This window comes from Budorcas taxicolor, chromosome 1 (genome assembly GCF_023091745.1).
Source record: "Budorcas taxicolor isolate Tak-1 chromosome 1, Takin1.1, whole genome shotgun sequence".
In the NCBI taxonomy this organism is placed as follows: domain Eukaryota; kingdom Metazoa; phylum Chordata; class Mammalia; order Artiodactyla; family Bovidae; genus Budorcas; species Budorcas taxicolor.
In genome coordinates this window covers 11,144,350-11,162,088 of record NC_068910.1, presented here as the reverse complement: position 1 = coordinate 11,162,088, position 17,739 = coordinate 11,144,350, and the positions used below count along the sequence as shown (strand labels likewise).

Here is a 17,739-nt window from a genome sequence, read left to right as displayed (position 1 = left end):
TGACCTCTCCACCCCCATTACGCCTGTTACAGAACACGTGGGTCACCTGTACCCCAAGTATGTCTCTGGACACCCCCAGCTTCTGTCAGGCTGGGCTGTTGGGAGGAACAGGCAAGGCAGACCTCAGGGGTCTCTCCCCTCACAGCCTGGGGGCTGTCACCTCAGAACATTACCTTGCGCAAGGTCCGGGCGGGGAGGGCTGGGGGGGTGTCACCCAAGGGGTGGTGGAAGGCGTCGAAGTGTAGGGAGTAATGACCTGCAGAGGACACAGAAGCAGAGCCTCAGTTGGGCCCTTCTTGGGCTGCATCACAGCAGAGCTGGCGGGGCCAACTGCACAGACGGGAGTCTCCCGCGACCCCTCAGCACTGGAAGCCATGGGAAAACCTCTCTCTTCACTGACATTCTTCAAAACACAGGCTGCTGGAGTAAAGACACCCATGCCACACAGGAGATCGAGAAGTCCGAGTGCATCAGAGCCCACAGAATGACAGACCACAGCCAGTAGCGGCCCTCCGCCTGCTGTGGGGCGATGACAGCCTGCGGAGTCATTTTCGACGTCTTCAGCCTCCGCGGTCAGGAAGGCCTTACTGAGTGTACCTGCTGCACTTGGAGACCTCACTGACCCCAAGGCTGCGGTGAGGGGGTTCTTTCCTCAGCTGAGTCGGCTCATCTTCTCAGCCCGGAGGGCTCCTGCCCTCACCCCTGAGCAGGATCTGAGACTGGGGACTACCTGGGGGACCCGCTGGAGGTCTTCTTACCATGCAGCAGGCTTCGGGGAGGCACTGGGGGGGCCAGGATGCACCCCGTGTGGGCAGACAGGAAGGGCTGGGCCTCGCGGGCTCCGCTATCCAGGCTCCAGCTGCTGGGGGCTGCTGGCACCGCTGAAGGGCGAAAACAGATGGCATGAAGGGAGGTTACTTCTTAAGCCAGCCTCTGGTTGGGGGGAAGTCCTCTACTACTGCCTGGGCCTTCTCCAGGTGTGAACTCGGTACAGCACACATGGGCATGGCACGCCAGCTCCTGAGACAGAAAACACTGGCCCAGCAAGACACAGTGGTGGCCCACGGGGAGAGTGGCCACGGCAGATGCCACTGAAGAGGATGGCTAGAGTCAGCTGCTGTCTGAAAAGCACTCGGGAGGAGGCAAGACGAGAGGAAGTACAGCAAGGAGGCAGCCTCCCGGGCTTGCTAGGAGGGAAAAAGAGAACAGGAGAGTGGGGCAGGCTGGTAAGACTGAGAGGAGAGAGACGGAGAGGGAGATGCAGGCGAGTGAGTGTGTGCGAGAACAGGTGTGCCCGTGCGCCCTATAGCTTCTGACCAGAGTTAAGAGTCAGGGCTCTTCCCAGGGCCTGATCCCATGGGGAAGCAGGGAGCAGGATGGGTGAGCAGCAGCAGATGCCTGTGTCCGCAGCTGGTACGTGGCCTGGGCCCTCAGAGCCTGTGGTAAGCTACAAGCTCTGCCCACCCCTGTTGCTTCTGAGCCCACTGGCTGGGCCTGGGATGCTCGGGAGTTTTCTAGGCAGGACTGGTATTCATACAGTGCCTGCGGCAGCAAAGAGTATGAAGCCAGGGGTCAGGCCGGGTCCAGCAGGGACCTCTGCTTCCAGAGAGGATGGCGGGTGGTGGAGCCCCTGGGTGCTTTGAAGCATAGAGGCCCAGTTCCTGGCACCCACATGCCGTGGATAGAGTGGGCCCTGGACAGAGAGTAACACAGGGTGTCCATCTGTGGATGGGAAGGAGTCTAGGGCTGGAACAGTGGCCCTTCAGCGACAGCCGGGGAGAAAGACCTGGGTGGTGGGGGAGGATGGCTGGATCATGGGGTCTAAGGAGCAGCAGCGGATACGTGAACGCCATCTGCCAATTGCTAGAGAACCGCCGCTACTGATGAGAACTACGCCCTTTCTCTGACAGAGCTCTCAGTATCGAGAGCTTTGTTTTGAGGCAGTCACAGCTAAAGGGGGCATTGAGGAGGGTGGGGACTGGGCTTTTCCCACTCCAGGGCCTGAGTGGGGAATGCAATGCCAGGGCCTAAAGGGCGCCTGAGAGGCCCTGGGAAGGAAGGAGCCTGGCCTTTGAGGAGGATGTGGCCAGCAGGGGCTGGGCCCCACATGGTCGAAGGATGAGGTAGTGGGAGACGTCCATCCTGGTCCTCCTCACTGGTGAAGAACGTCAGGCTAGAACTCGGCTGCCTCACAGCCTCACATCTCAGGAGCGTGGCTCAGTCTCATGGACTGGCTGACAGCGGTGGAGGCGGAGGGGAGAGGTGGCAGTGACCGGGTGGACAGGCATTCATTCTGACTCTGGTGAGTGCCAGATGGATTCCACCGGAAAGCCTTCCCCGGAGAGCCTGAACCACCCTGAGACCAGGACAGGCCTACTCTCATACAGGCTCTCCCCAAGATGTGGCAGGAGCTTCCTGGTCCTCAGCACTAAGGCACCCTCTCCGGAAAAGGAAAAGTTCCATCTCCACAGAAAGCCATCACACCTCGAGGAGTAAGAAGCTTGGAGGCAGGTCTGGGCAGCTTCTCCAAAGGGGCTCTGACAGCCTGAATTCTCATATGCACATCCTGGCCCTAGAAGAACAGCAGGACTGCACAAATTCACCCACAAGAGCTCAAAGGAAACAGTGGGCAGGAATGCTAGAGGGGAAGAAAGCTGGCAAGGCTGCAGTGGTTTACAAAAGGCACCTGCCAGAGCCACTCCACATCAACCAGAAATCATCCAGCCTGCCCTCGGCCTCCTGTTGACCAGTGAGGCCAGTGAACCTCTGCCATACAGCACCAGGGCTTCCTGGGTGGCTCAGTGGTAAAGAACCTGCCTGCCAATGCGGGAGATGCATGGGTCGATCCCTGGGTCGCGAAGATCCCCTGGAGAAGGAAACGCAACCCACTCCAGTATTCTCGCCTGAAAAATCCTGTGGACAGAGGAGCCTGGTGGGCTAGTCCGTGGGGCTGCAGACGTGAGAGTACGCGTGAACACACACCAGCGCACAGGGGCTGGTGGAGAATCTCAGATGCTGCACCTATCCTAGGAGAAGAGCACTGATGCCGCCTGTGTCCTGGCCTTTTCTCTCTCTGCTGTGGACCACCACCAGTCTGAGGTCCCCTGTGCACAGCAGCCTCGAGGGTCAACTGGCCTGGTCTGGGAGTCACTGCCTGGGAAAGAGAGATCCGTAAAATGAGAAGTGGAGCCATCATGGGACTCAAGATCCCGATGATGAGAGAATGGTGACAAGAGCACACAGCTCCTGCTCTGGAGGAGCAGCAGAGACCTGGGCAGTTATGACTGTGGCACTAGGTCCCCCAAGGCAAATGTCTAGCTCACTGCCTACTAAGCTCTGGTCCTATGGCTCAAATGGGCTTGCTCTGGGCTCAGCCTTTGCTTTGAGACAACCCTCTCTGCTCCCCACACATGGCGGGTGGGCGTATCCAGCTTCTTGCTGCAGCTTGGTCTGAAGCCTGAAGCTCTTCTGGGTCTGGTGGGCGTCAGGTCTTGGTCTGGCTGCCAGCACCCACTTGAGCTCTGAGCCCGTCTGTGCTCTCAGCTAGATCTGCGACTGCTCCACAACTCCGGCAGAGAAGCCGCTATGGTTCCCGGCCCTCAAGGCCACAAGAGCACTCGGTTTGGGGGCACAAGTGCAGGGGTCCAGGAAAGCCACGTGTTTTGGGGATGTGCAACTCTGAGGCTAGGAAGGCGTCTTCAGCCAGAATCTTATCTCCATGCCCACTGTGGTCGAGCACCAGGCGCTGAGGCCTCCCAGGCACTGAGGTTGTGGAGCGCGGGTGTGTTCTCAAATACGACGCGGAGGTGCGTCCTCCATGCTGAGCAGAGGAGGAGCAGGGACAGTGGGGACAGCAGACAGCAGACAGCACGTGGTGAGGAGGTGTGATGACATGACAATGGCTTTTGAGGGACACATCCTGATGGGCCAACAGGTTGCAATGCTAGGGACCAAGAGTGCCCTAAACTTGCCAGGTGGAGGAGAGGGGAACCTGCAGGAAGAGGGGCGGATAGGCTCAGCCTGGTTGTGTGTGGCAGGTGGGCTGGGCATAGGCCCCACACGGGCACTGTCCTGTGTTAAACGGAACTCAGGTCTCCATGTCTGGGACTTTGGGCTGGGGTTATATGGGCCCAAGTCTGGTTTTTCCATCAGTTGGCTGGAGCAGAACGTAGAGTAGAACTCCACTCTCTGTAACCAGCCTCTGTTCTAAGTATTGCCTGGTTTCATGGTACAGCTGATGGACTTGCAGCATGGAAAAGGGATGCTCAGCTATTGCGGGCCTGGGTGGCTACAGGAGGACTGAAGTCCCGCAGGGTGCCTGGGACTGTCTCTGGGAAATTCACTTTGCCATGACCTGTCCCTTCTCATTATTCTTGTGGATGTGCTTGGCCACAGGCCTCCTCTGAACAACAAGGAGAGGTCCCTGTGGGCCTGAGTGGAGAGGGACCAAATCCACAGGGCCTGCTGAATTCTGGGGCTGGTGGGGAGGCGCCCTGGGGAGTGGGTGCCCACTGAGTTTCCATGAAGGTGAGCTCAGGGCAGGTGACAGCTGGGGCGTCTCAGAGGGTGGGTCCTGGGGAGCCGGAGATACAAACAATATCTAGACCTCAGCATCAAGCCAAACATGGGTTAAGTAATGAACACAGGAACTGGTCAGGACTCTGGACAGACAGAATGGCCTGGGTGTTAAAAGCATGGCTCAGCCTTGGCCAGCTGGTGCTCAGGGACAAGAGTCAGACGCTCAGGATGGGGACAGACAGGAGAGGAGGCCACCTGGGAAGAAGAATCGTACCTTTTTCGGCCACAGACAGATTGGGATCACTGCAGGGTTTGCAGGGTCCAACCACTTGCTGGAACAAGGCCCGCTGGAAGTTTGGCAGCTGAGGGAAGGAGAAAAGTATCAAAAGGTGACAACAATCAGTTACATCCTGGGGGCGTCATGGGCCCCAGGAGCCAGGGCATTCTAGGACCAGACCAGGAAAATCAAAGCAGTGGGACAGCTCATGCTTGAGATGTGCTGCAAATGTCAGGCTGGTTGGAAAACTGTCCATGCTGTCTGGCTCTGAGTCCTGCCCTGTGCAACTGTGCAATGTCTGGGGCTCCCCCACCGCCCCCGGGCCTGGCTGGGCTCCAGGCTGTCCTGCACATGGCCAACAAGGAGGACACAAGCTCCTGAGGGCATCTAACTGCATCCTTCTGTCCTGCCAAGAGACCCACGGGTAGGAAGGATACGGGGACCCCTTGCACCCATGAGCCTGGCAGGTTTGGCCTCCTGGAGACGCCCCGTGTGCACAGGCCCGTGTGAGGGAAAGGGCAGCACTCAGGCCTGAGGTCACAGACATGACCCGCTGTTCCATGGGTAGCTGCCAGGCAGACCTGTTCTTTCCACCTGGCAGGGCTGCCCAGGCACAGGGAGCTGAGAAGGTCCTGGCACTCTGGGACTGGGTAACAGTCACTGGAGGTGACTCTCATGGCCCCTGAGAGAAGGGCAGGGCAGACTGGATGGGGGAAGGAGCTAGTTGCTGCAGCTTCTTGTTCAAGGCCCCATACGGGACATCTGCAGAGCTCTGCAAATGGTGTGGGGAGGGTCCTGACGGGAAGAGAGTGGCTTTGGGCAGACGGATGGACAAACGGATGGACGGATGAATGGAAGAGGCAGAGCTTGCCCCTGTGGGGATGTCCTTCATGCACATACGGAGGAAGGCCAGTCTCTAGACCCATGTCTGCCACTGCCTTCTCTGGACAGAAAAGAACCAGTTTTCTCTGCCAGGTTGTGTTTTAGATGAGGAGTTCAGGACGCTGGCCAGAAGAACAGACAGCCACACAGACAGTGGTGGGTCCAACCCCACTGCCACTCTGCCCATAGCTGTACTCCATCTGGACTGAGCACAGATGCTGGTCTCCACATTCACTGCCGCTCCCATCCAGGAGGGTCTTCACGGCAGCGTGAGGGAGGCATGGACAATGCAGAAAGCCCAGCAAGTGCAATGAGGGGAGCTCAGGCCAGCACAGTTGCAGCAAAGGGCAGTCAGCAGGCTGGCTCCGTTACCTGTCCGTTCTCCAGGATGGCTGCTGGATACATGGCGCTGCTTGGGCGGTCCCGGTGCGTGGGCAGCAGCAGCATCATTTCCCGGGCGTGGCGGTACTTATCTGGCAGAGAGGGAGAGCCTGTAACCAAGTGAGAACAATCACGCACAGATGACACGCCACAGATGGAGGGCCCAGAGGGCATGCATCCCGGGGAGCCAGTGACCCAGGGTCGGTGTCCCCCTGCAGCTGGGGTGAGGATGCGCTCGGCAAGCACAGGAGGAATGAAGTGGAGCCTGGTGGTTGGGTGGTGGTGGTGGTGAGGGGGCTGCACTGGGCATCCCAGCCGAGGCAGGCACACTGCAGACTGGGGTGACGTGGACTCACTGACGCGGCCCCGTCCCTGTTCAGGGGCAGATCGTGAGGAGAGCTGGGAGTTGGAGTTGGGGCCCTGGGAGCCCTGCGTCTCTGGCACTCAGGGGAAATGGGGGTGGCCTGGGTGCTGGGCTCTCTCGGGGTCCAGGCGTGGGCCCAGGCGAGCTTGCAATGGAGCCATCACACAGAAACACACACACTCAGGTAACAGAAAGGCACAGTTCTTACTGGACATAGTTTCCACACACTTACCTTCTCCAGACACCACTGGCCCTGTCTCAGCTGGCCCCTTCCACCTTTCCCCAGATTCCAGGCCTCCTGTGCCTGGCCTCTGCCTTCCTGGCCATCATACTGCAGACTCAGCCCAAGCGGCTGAGGGCCCGGGGCCCTGCACACAGGGGGCTCTCCAGGGTTCCTCACTCTGAGACTTGCCCTTCAGTGAACTCGGGAGGCATGGAGCTACTCTGGGACTTGTGGGACCTTAACCCAGGCTCCTAAGTTGACTTGGTTCATGCTCTATGGACGTGAGTCTGAGTGAACTCCGGGAGATGGTGATGGACAGGGAGGCCTGGCGTGCTGCGATTCATGGGGTCGCAAAGAGTCGGACACGACTGAGCGACTGAACTGAACTGAACTTGACAGGACTGAGGGGCTGTTACGGAAGCCAGATGTGGTGTGGCTTAGTCCCCATCGATGCAGGCCATGGTTACATGCCCAGTAACCTGTTAACTGGTGGTCCTCAAAGGGACCTTCCACAGAAGTGGTGAGAAAAAACTTGCAGGCTTCCCTTGGGAATATATAATTTAGAAGGCCCTCCAAATGTGCATCACTTATTGTTCCAGACAGCGGCATGTCCATGTCAAACTAATGGGGTCTTCCGGATCCCTCGTGGGAAGGTCACCTGGACCCCAGTGCTGTCGACTTGTCCACTGGCATCCTGGCAGCCTCTGGCTGGTTCAAGTGGGTGAACTCCCCCTGTGTAGTGTTCTCTTAGTGAAGCTCATCTGAGAGGTGAACCTGCAGCTCTATAGGCTTTGTGTGGGCCTTCCTGTGGGGGTGCCCTCTAGGCACTGTCAGGGCACAACTAAAAAGGTAGCCAGGAATTCTTGAGAAATGCCTTTTAAATACTCATTTTAGTCCCAAAGATGAGGCTTAAGTATGTTGAAGAAGTCAGCATACTAAAAACCAATAATGCAGCTATTATTAACGTAAACTTCCTCCATAGCTGGTCTGAGTGATACTGTTTGTAGAACCTCAGAACTGGCTTTAAGGCCTGGTTTTAAAAACTATCCTTCATTGATAAGGGAATGAGTAAACTATGCTTTATTTAAAAAAGAAAAAGAAAAAAAGAAACTAGGCCTGAATTTCTACTATTTGGTGATTTTTCTCCCCTATCAATATTTTTTTTCAGAACTTGTGCTCTGAGGCAATCTCAAAAAGATGGCTGTGTAAAGAAAAAAAGAAAAGAGTTCCTCCCACTGATTTTCACAGTGCCTTCCCAGCAAGAAACTCTGAAAGCTCCCTGGATCTTGTTGGCCACAGCCCTGGACAGGGCTGCCCACACGTAGCGTGCAGAGAGGCAGCCAACTCATGTCACATACCCATCCTATACCAGGCACGTGGCTGGAACATGGTATGCTGCCCTGCTCAGCTTGGCCCTGGTCCCTGACCTGACAGAGCTCACGGTCTGGCTCACCGGGCCAACCCTGGATCTGAGTACTCAACATCCTGATACGTGCTGCAGGGTGAGGCTTGAGGGCAGCACCCGGCCCCAGGGGCTGACAGGTGCTCTGTGCAAACATTAGATTTTCCAACTCTAGCTTCCTTCCCACTGCTGTTTTCCCTAGGTGGCCAAAACCACAGTAGGTGAGAGTGGTGGCTACTTTTCAGGAAAACATTTAAATACCACAAGGGCTTCTGCATCACAGGATTTCCAAACTATTTCAGTCATAGTCTGGTGAACCTCAGGGAGGCTGAGTCCCCAGCATGAGTGAGTATATTCAAAGAAAAGAAAGAAAGTTTAGTCACTCAGTCGTGTCCAACTCTTTGCAACCCCATGGACTGTAGCCCACCAGCCTCCTCCGTCCATGGATTTTCCAGGCAAGAGTACTGGAGTGGGTTGCCATTTCCTTTTTCAAAGGATCTTCCCGATCCAGGGATCAAACCCCCATCTCCCACATTGTAGGCTTTACCGTCTGAGCCACCAGGAAAGTCCTGAATATATTCAAGGTTCAATCAAAATCTCCTAGCCTCGCTCAGCCTTTTGACCACCAGGGGGCGCTGCCGACTTACAAGACTGTGCCTTGCAGGCCATTCACCTTGAAGGTTTCCAAAGCAACAAGAACCACTGCAGAACATCAACGGGCACAGCAAGGAAGCTACTGGTGTCATGACCACTCCTGGGAGTGGGGAAAGTGACTCCAACGGAAAGGACTCTCTGGAGCACTTTCTCCATGAGAGCCCTCCTCTCATCTGTAACATCAGACACAAACCCGAGTGTGGGCCAGCCCATTTCTTCTGTGCCCTCAGTGCGCCTACTACTGCGCCTACCACGTTTTGAGCCTCCCAGGGCCAATGCAGGAGGCATGGGTTCAGTCCCTGGTCGGGAAGACCGCCTGGAGAAGGAAATGGCAACCCACTCCAGTATTCTTGCCTGGAGAATGCCATGGACAGAGGGTCCTGGCAGGCTACAGCCCATGGGGTCGCAAGAGTCAGACACGACTTGGTGACTAAACCACCAACTACCACCTAGTTAACCATTTGGTTTACTTTTGTATCAGGCTTTCATTATATGATATTCTGGAGTTTGACCATCATGATGGCTTATCTCCAGAGATGGTGACGATCGATGCCTTCCCTCCCTAAAACACACACGTCATCCTCGCATCATAAGGTGCAGTCTTATTCTTTACCCTGCTATTTGGGTTGGCCTTAGTGATGGGATCAACTGACAGAATGTGGCAAAAAGGATGTTCTGGGACTTCCAAGGCTGGGGAGTAAGAAGCCTTGCAGCTTTTGCCTGGTGTCTTGGAATGCTTGCTCTGGGCAAGTCAGCTGCATGCTGTGAGGAGCTCAAGCGACGCAGGGACTCAGGTTGACAGCCTCAGCTGAACTCCCAGCGGACGGGCGCAACTGACTGCCAGCCACGTGAGAGAGCTGTCTTAGATGTCCAGTTTAGTTGAGTCTTGAGACGACTCCAGCCCCCAGTGACATCTGACAGCAAGCTCATGAGGGACTGCAACTGAGAACTTGCTCAGGAAGCCCTATCAACCCACAGAACCATGTGAGATGAGAATACATTGTTTCAAGCCACTGGTTGGTGGTTTTACAGGACAGGGAAGCCTGGTGTGTTGCAATCCACAGGGTCACAGAGTCAGACATGACTTAGCGACTGGACAACAACTGATAACCAAGTCATTTGAAATAAAGAGGGATTACTTCCAAACAGGGAGAACATAACTTCTCTCTATTCAACCCTGATGGTGCGAGAGCAATGCCCACTTCTCACTGAGCACTCGTAAAAGCTTGATGAGTGAATACACCAGTAAACGGTTAGCTGGAAGGACAAAGGTGGTACCAGCCAGCCTGTGAGGTCCCTGATGGCGTCTTTGTCCTCTCCAGGGCACCGAGTGCCGGGCACTGCCTAGAGGAAGTGTCTGAGCACTCAGAGTGGAAGTGAGGTACAACACTTACCCCTCGCTGCCTCTGTTTTATTTTTTATCAACGATCATGGGTCAGAGATGACTTAGATATGGCTGAGTATATCTGAGACAGTGTTCAGGTTAAGAAAGAACCCACACAACAGATTAGATTACAAAATCTGTTTCTGCAGCTTTGTTCAGGAGCTCTCATTAGGCACTGCAAATGCTAACCTGCACTAGAGCATTCACAGCCTACTTCTCAGGGTTTCCTTCCTTCTCATTCCTCAAACCACCTTTTGATGTGCCTTCTTTACCAATACAAATCACCGTTCCTTCTCTATGTCTGCAGCCCTCACATACGGATACATCTTCCACGTGTACCATGTAGTGGGTCATCTCTCATCTTTCATACTAGAAATACCTGCTCCCAGATGCTGGCTCCCCTCTTTTAGCACCTTAGTCCACGTTGGGACGGCAATCACCAAAGTGGAATGAGCACCAGACTGGGGGCTTGCGAGTGTAAAGACTCAAAGCTCCAAATTCTACTTGGCCACGAACTGATGGGATAGACTTAAGTCCCCCATCGGACTTGTTTTCTTGCACAGGAAATGAGGGGCTGGGCCATTGTTGGGGAAAGTCTGTAACTGCTCTTGTTGCGACCTCAACCCCCCTTCTGCTGGGGTTTTCCCAATGGCCCCACTGGCCACTGCATCTCTCTCTATCACTCCTATTGTGGGCCATGGATGACTCAGATGGTGAAGAATCTGCCTGCAATGCAGGAGATTCAGGTTTGATCCCTGGGTCAGGAAGATCCCCTGGAGAAGGGAATGGCAACCCACTCCAGTATTCTTGCCTGGAGAATTCCATGGACAGAGGAGCCATGGGAGCTACAGTCCATGGGGCTGCAAAGAGTCGGATACAACTAAGCAACAACTTCTTTTCATTCAGGTTTGTGTGCTTTGAAAGAAGAGGGGTTTTTTTTTTCCCTCCTAATGATCATCTATGTCATACAGCTGTGTTATTTCCCTGTCTTCATAATAATGAGAAGAACAGACTCCTTCTGTCTGAAGCCTGGAAGCAACAGCTGGTAGCTGGCTATTGCTGCTGTACTACACAGACCGCCGTGGGGGCACTAGGTCTTAGTCACCATAGCTAATTTCCATTCCACCGCAAGTATCTTTATCTAAAAGGACAGAGAACCAAACCTGACTGCAGGAACTAGAGTCAGGAAAAGCTGCTGCCTCTCAGAGAACAGTATTTATTCGATTGAATAAGAAATCAAGCAATAACAACAAGTAGCCTTTTACAGAGCCATCTCTCCTGATTAAGCCTTTCCCAGCTGAACAAAGTGTTTCTGGTTGCTGCTACCATTTAGAATAATGTTTTCCAGGCTTAATTTTAGTCTTCACATTTAGTTTTCATACTTTCTCATCATCTTTGATTACTCAAGACAAAACTCACTTTTGCCTTAACTTTGTGCTTTATTCTCACAAACACTTCAGTGAGAAGGAGCTAAGCCTTCTCCTGGGCTGTGTGTCCTCTTACTGAAGTGGAGATGTGATGGCTGGTTACCTCGGTGCAGCACAGCTGCAACCACTGCCCCGAGCAGGGTCTGAAGCCAGAGAAAAAGGTCTGGAGGTAGGAGCCCTCGAGTCCCTGATGCTAAAAGCATAGGTGCGCACTTGCTAAGTCACAGGGCCACTTTCAAAGACACAGCCACAGATGAGAGGAGGACAAGGGGCGCCCGTGAGGCTCTCTCCTCTCCCTTCTGCGAGCAGCGCCCTGCAGTCCTTACCTCGGGCACTGGAAGGGGCAGAGGTAATCATCTGGGATGGTGCTGAGTGAGTGGAACTCAGGCTGGAGGAAGAAGGGCTTGCCTGGGACGAGGACAGAACAGAGACGTTGGTGACTGAGCCCTGGTACCTGGGGTTGGGATACGCGAGCTGCAAAGGGAGAAAAATTAGCAGGATAGAGGTCCAAACGGCCAGGATGGTAGGACTGGCCCAGAGTTGGCTTCTTCATGCCACCAGGTGCCCAGATCCAGTGTCTGATGCTGTACCCTTGCCCTGATGAAGGCCAGGCTGATGGCCAGCACTAAGGGTCAGCTATAACCCTGATGGTACAGGGCTGCTGGGTAGACTCTAGCGATGGTACCAACGGAGGAGACTGGACTGAGCCATCAGGAGTGCCAGGCAGGAGGGCAATTTGGCAGAGGAGCTTTCCCGTGGGATCTCTAAGAGCAGCCAGGACTAAAGGCAGAGATTTCCTGCTTGGGAAATTAGGCCTGGGAAGTGCAACACGGGTGGTGTGGAGGGAAGGCCATTCTGCTAGCTCTGGGTGTTCTGAATTCAGAAACTGGAGAACCAGGCAGCAACGCCAGTCCTCAGGCCAGACCAGCCAGCAGAGAGCCGAGTCCTCCAGGTGCAGGCCCTGGCCCGCTCTTCCTGGGCCGCGCTGGTACCTGCATGTGGTGGTACAGGTCTTCGGGAGCCTCGCCCATGGAGCTGTCGCCCAGCATCACCACGTTTCCAGCCTCACTAGATGCGTGTGAAGAGAGGGAGGATGATGAATGGCGGCCGGTGCCCATCAAGTTCATGGGGCTGTGGACAAGAGCGGGAGACGGCCAGGAGTCAGGGCTGGAGCTGAGGTGCTTGGCTGGATGGCAGGGGCGAGAGTCATGGGTGTGTGTAAAACAGTCATCCCCAAGCCTCAGCCTCTCTGGCTGGGGAGGTTCCACAGCCAAAGTTCACACCTGTCTGAGGCCTGGAGCCGTCCTGAGCCCCACCCTGCTGCTCGGGGGCCCCTGGTCTGGGAGGGCCAACAGCAGCCAGGCAGAGCCTTAACTCAGAGTTAAACGGCTTATGGCCACTCAGTCTGATGACATCAGCAGTGTCTCAGGAGGAGTGAAGGAGACCCACTGAATCAGGTGAAGGACCCCAGGTCTTCCTAGCCACGGGCTGTGTACTTAAGTCGGTGCCCACCCTGCACTGGGATCTGCTCCCAGCTCAGGGTGTCTTCCTGACTTGGGGAAGCTGTCATAGCAGCTGCCTGTGAACCACCTGCTGACCTCCTTCCACGGCTGTGGCCACAGGCTTGCCAGCAGTTTCTGTCAATTCTAAGCAGCTCCCCCCATTCATTTGCTCCTTCTCATTTGCTGAGTGCCCACCCTTTGCTGGCTTGCTGGTCACAGTGGAAAACAAACACCGGTGAGGGCCCCTCTCCAGGGGTTTCGCTTGCCTGGCCTTCCTGCCCTGGTAACCTGGAGCCTCTCTGCGGAGCCCCGGTAACAGGTCTGCTGAGTGCAGAGCAGGCACACCTTGATGCCTTCACCACCATGCTGTTCTTCCTGAAACCCAACTGCTGATCCTCGTTCCCCTGGGATCAGGTCCCAAGGCCTGAGTGAACAGGGCCCATCCAGAGAAATCCTGGCCCCCTTCCAGGCCCTGGAATCCTGTACTCCAGCCACTTGGCTCTACCTGCAGTGCTGACCACACTGGCCTGCATGAGGACCTTGAGGCATCTGCACATTTGTGACTTTGCCTGAATCTTGCTCCGTCATCTTCCTAACACCAGTTCTTTTCCACCCAGCAAACTTCTACTCACCCCTCAGGACTCACCCCAATGCCCCATGTACACTCCTCTGTCACCCTGGATGACCAGATGCAGAGTGCAGATCCTGTGGCAGGAACTGTGTGTTTTCTGTGTGTGTGGGTGAGGGGGCACATGAGTGCACACAAGCAGTGTTCTGGACGCCCTTGCTCTGATCTCTGACATCTGGACTTACCTCTGTGGAGGGGACCCTCCTCAGCCCTAAGGCCATACCTGTGCCGATGGGTCATCTTGATGTTCTCTGGGCTCATGGGGCTATGGGATGCTAGGACATTTCCCCGTGGGGTGCTGGTGCCTGAACACGCAGGACTTAGCTTGTCCAAACCCGGAAACTCCTGTTGAGACATGAGTGCCCCTTCATAATAAATAATTGGGAATAAATAAGTAATTGGTAGCTCAGACGTTAAAGAATCTGCCTGCAATACAGGAAACTCAGGTGTGATCCCTGGGTTGGGAAGATCCCCTGGAGAAGGGAATGGCAACTCACTCCAGTATTCTTGCCTGGAGAATCTGAAGGACAGAGGAGCCTCGTGGGCTACAGTCTACGGGGTCACAAAGAGTCAGACATGACTGAGTGACTAACACTTTCACTTCACTTTTTTTTTTCCCCCAAGTAATTAAGGGGTAAAAGAGAAGAGGCAGGCTGGTAGCCAGAATGTAAAAGAAAAAAAAAGAATCATATACTACTGGCTGAACCTAAACTACTGGCTTCTTTTGGGCAGTGACCCCATCACGACTAAAGTACCCTCCTAACCACAACACAGCCTAGACCAGAGGCCATGAGGCCTAGGTGGAACCCTGAAAGCACATGTGGTACAGGCTGTGGAGTTGGTCTGAATTCATAAAATGTGTTAATAGGCTTTCTCACTGTAGAAAAAGTGGAAGAAGAGCTGGGCAACAGGAGAGGAAGAGCTGGCGATCACCCGTCAGGCAGTGGGCACCTCTGACATAAGGACGGGAGTTTTACTGGACTGCTAAATGGCCCCACTCTTAGTGACCTTGGTTAAGTTGTCTGTGACACAGTCTATGGGGTGTCAGGACACAAAATCCTGATGCAGATAACTGAAAAACAGCACGCTTCTATTTTAGCATAATTAAATTAAGTACGTAGGCATCTTGGCAGAAATTTTGGTCCCAAATCCTCCTAGGGGACAGCACATTGGTTTGTGTCACTATTTGCAACTCTGAGGCAACAACGCACAACTGCTCGAGTTTCCAGAAGCCCTTCACAATCTGTGGTCCCCAAGTCCACTGGGGATGTTTCTGAGCTTGGTCTGAAAAAGGAGGAAGTTTTCCACCTGCTTCTTTCAAAGCATGTAGAAGGTGGAACTGCACTTTTGCAGCTGGACAGGACACCTCCATGTGTGCCTTGGAGACCCTGAGATATGTGAGTGAGCGTTCTGTGCTTTTTCCTGCAGTGACCTGACAGCCTACATACTAGGGAGCTCCCACTCCCTCAGTGGCCAGGTTCTAGCTTGCCTGAGTCACCTGCTGTGATGGGGAAGTTTACATACAGAGACCAGTTTGCGCTCAAGACTACCTAGGGATGTCCCTGATGGTCTGTGGTTAAGAATCTGCTTTGCAGTGCAGGGGACATGAGTTCCATCCTTGGCTGGGAACTAAGATCCCAAATGCTGTGGAGCAGCTAAGCCTGTGCACTGCCTCTGCTGAGCCCACGTGCTCCGGAGCTTGTGAGCCGCAACTACTGAGCCTGCATGCCACAACTAGATGGTCCATGTGCTGCAATGAAGATCCCACATGCCCCAACCAAGACCCAACTCAGCCAAAGGGAACATAAAAGACCACCTGAACCCTACTCTCAGCCAGCTAGCGTTCCCTGTAAGACCCCTGAAAGGAAACCAGTCTTGGATACAGGCCTTGCTTCTACTCGTGTGCATCAGTCCTTGGGGCAAACCCTGCCAGGGAGACCGAGGAGCCAGGTCAGAGTCAGGGAGACTTTCTAGGGCCTGGGCCACCCCCAGGATCTCCCTGGGCCCTCGAAGAGAAGCCAGTACAAAAGTACTGCCACCCCAGGCTTTCTCAGGTGGGAGCCTGGGTCTCCAGACAAGAGGAAGTGCAGGGGGCGGGGCAGGGAGTTAAAGGGGAAGGGGATGGAGACAGAGGGAGACGGACGAGAGAAGGCTGGTCCGGCTAAGCCTTACTTCTGTAGGTTCCTGGGATGAAAAGTATCCCTGAAGAGATTCCTGCATATGGGCCATACATACACTTTAGCTCTTCTCCTCCTCATGTGAAAACCGCTGTTCACCAGCACAGTGCATTGAAAAACACATTCTCTGTCCTGAATATGGCTCTTCCTTAAAGGGAAAGTGGATAAGGGGGTTCTGGGCATTTTTCTCCTGCCTTGAGCACCCACCCCTGCCTCATGCTGTTCTGTGGCAGGAACAGATCTTCCTTCAGTCTCGCCTCTCCCCATTCCCCTCCCCACCCCTTTCCTCTGACTTGCTGCACAGGTCCCAGGCCTGGAGGAGGGGACACTGGTTAGATTGCAGCGGGGCCAGGACAGGGCTCAGCTTACATGGTAGAGACTGGCCCTCATCATCTGGAACTGATCAATCAGCTTCTTATGCAGAGGGCGCATTTCTGGGTGCACAAACTTCTCATGAACTGCCAGCCCAACTCCAAGGACATGGACCTATCAGGGTGATAAACAAGGCCATGCTGTTAGTGCGGGAGCAGACAGTGGGTGCTGCAGCTATCCTCTGGTGCCTCCACACAGCTCTGGCAAGGCATACCTGTTCCTGCATGAGTTCCTTGAGCTGAGTTATCTTCTCAGCATCTCCTGGGTGCTTGGTGATGTAATCTTTATCAAAGAAGGCCTGTGAAAGGAAAGGTCAAGTCTGGAAGACTTCCCAGGGTGACCACTCAGTCTGAGGTGCCACCTGGAAGGCATCTGGGTTGCCTCCTAACAGGTGCACACACCAATGCTCCTCTAGCACAGCCTGCTGAACCTCCTGCAATCACACATGTGCTTTTTATGTCTAAGGAGAACTGAAGGTGGCCAAGTAATCTAAACCTGAATGCTGGTCCCAACTGGCTTGGGCAGGGCAGGCAGGGCTGGTGGCCAGGATGAGGGGGTTAGTCTCCCAGCCAGACCACAACTCACTCCTTGTCAAGGGCTGGGCTCTAGGGCGCCTTCCATGATCAGATGGATGACCCATTCTGTCAGAGTTCAGAGAATAAAAAGGAAGAAAAGTTCCCATGGGAGAGCTGTAGCCATGGAGACAGGGAACAGCAGGGAGCCTAAAGCCTCACCCCTGGTGGCTCAGATGGTAAAGAATCCACCTGCAATGCAGGAGACCTGGGTTCAGCCCCTGGGTCAGGAAGGGCTCCTGGAGTAGGGAATGGCTACCCACCCCAGTATCCTTGCCTGGAAAATCCCATGGACAGAGGAGCCTGGGGGGTTACAGTCCATGGGTTAAGGATCGGACATGACTGAATAGCTAATACACACTATTCAGGACCATGCTTGGTCGGCTGAGCCACAGCTGGGGAGGGCGTGCCAGGAAGGCTGCCTTCAGAGGCTGGGCCCTCAGGAAGAGGCACTAAGACCCGCGTCCCTGGCCGGGTCTGGTTGGGCCAGCTTACCTCCTGGTAGCGTGCGATGCCTCCGTTGACAGCAGCGTCAATGACGCCATTCAGGCACATGCTCAGCAGGTTGATGTTGCCGTGCACCTGCTTGTGCTGATACTGGCTGATGAGGGCCCGCAGCTCCTGGTTCTTATTCTCAACCACTTGGATGGCGTTCTCCAGCGGGCTCACCTCCACCTGGGGGCACACAGCACATGGTGTCAGCCCAGGCCCAACGACAATCCCTCCCTCCTCACAGGCCTGACAGCAAGGGGCTGTGACTCATGCCACTGAGTCCCTACTCTTGTTCCTGTGGACCTGAGGCTCCCTGGGCCCTTTCTAATGTCCTCTTCTGATCTGTAGGCACTTGGAAGTACAGTGAATAGAAAACAATGTCAGTTCTGAACGCAGAGGTCTCTGGCTTCCTGAGCTTCAGGGAATAGTTCCTGCATTTGTAAACTGGGGGAACATAAACGCCTGCTGCCTAGGGCTGTTGCGG

The 17,739-nt window shown here is 54.7% G+C and overlaps 1 protein-coding gene across 1 annotated transcript in view; it reads right to left on the bottom strand.

Moving 5' to 3' along the window:
• The window catches only part of DOCK3 (dedicator of cytokinesis 3), a 285,077-nt gene that overhangs the window by 1,110 nt on the left and 266,228 nt on the right, over nucleotides 1-17,739 (bottom strand). The window contains exons 44-53 of the mRNA XM_052637625.1: nucleotides 17,259-17,438; nucleotides 16,406-16,489; nucleotides 16,189-16,305; nucleotides 13,866-13,987; nucleotides 12,505-12,643; nucleotides 11,839-11,986; nucleotides 6,050-6,168; nucleotides 4,793-4,880; nucleotides 759-881; nucleotides 174-256 (exon numbers count right to left, since the gene is read on the bottom strand). Coding sequence (XP_052493585.1) covers nucleotides 174-256; nucleotides 759-881; nucleotides 4,793-4,880; nucleotides 6,050-6,168; nucleotides 11,839-11,986; nucleotides 12,505-12,643; nucleotides 13,866-13,987; nucleotides 16,189-16,305; nucleotides 16,406-16,489; nucleotides 17,259-17,438 — 1,203 coding nt within the window. The remainder of the gene's footprint in view (nucleotides 1-173; nucleotides 257-758; nucleotides 882-4,792; nucleotides 4,881-6,049; nucleotides 6,169-11,838; nucleotides 11,987-12,504; nucleotides 12,644-13,865; nucleotides 13,988-16,188; nucleotides 16,306-16,405; nucleotides 16,490-17,258; nucleotides 17,439-17,739) is intronic.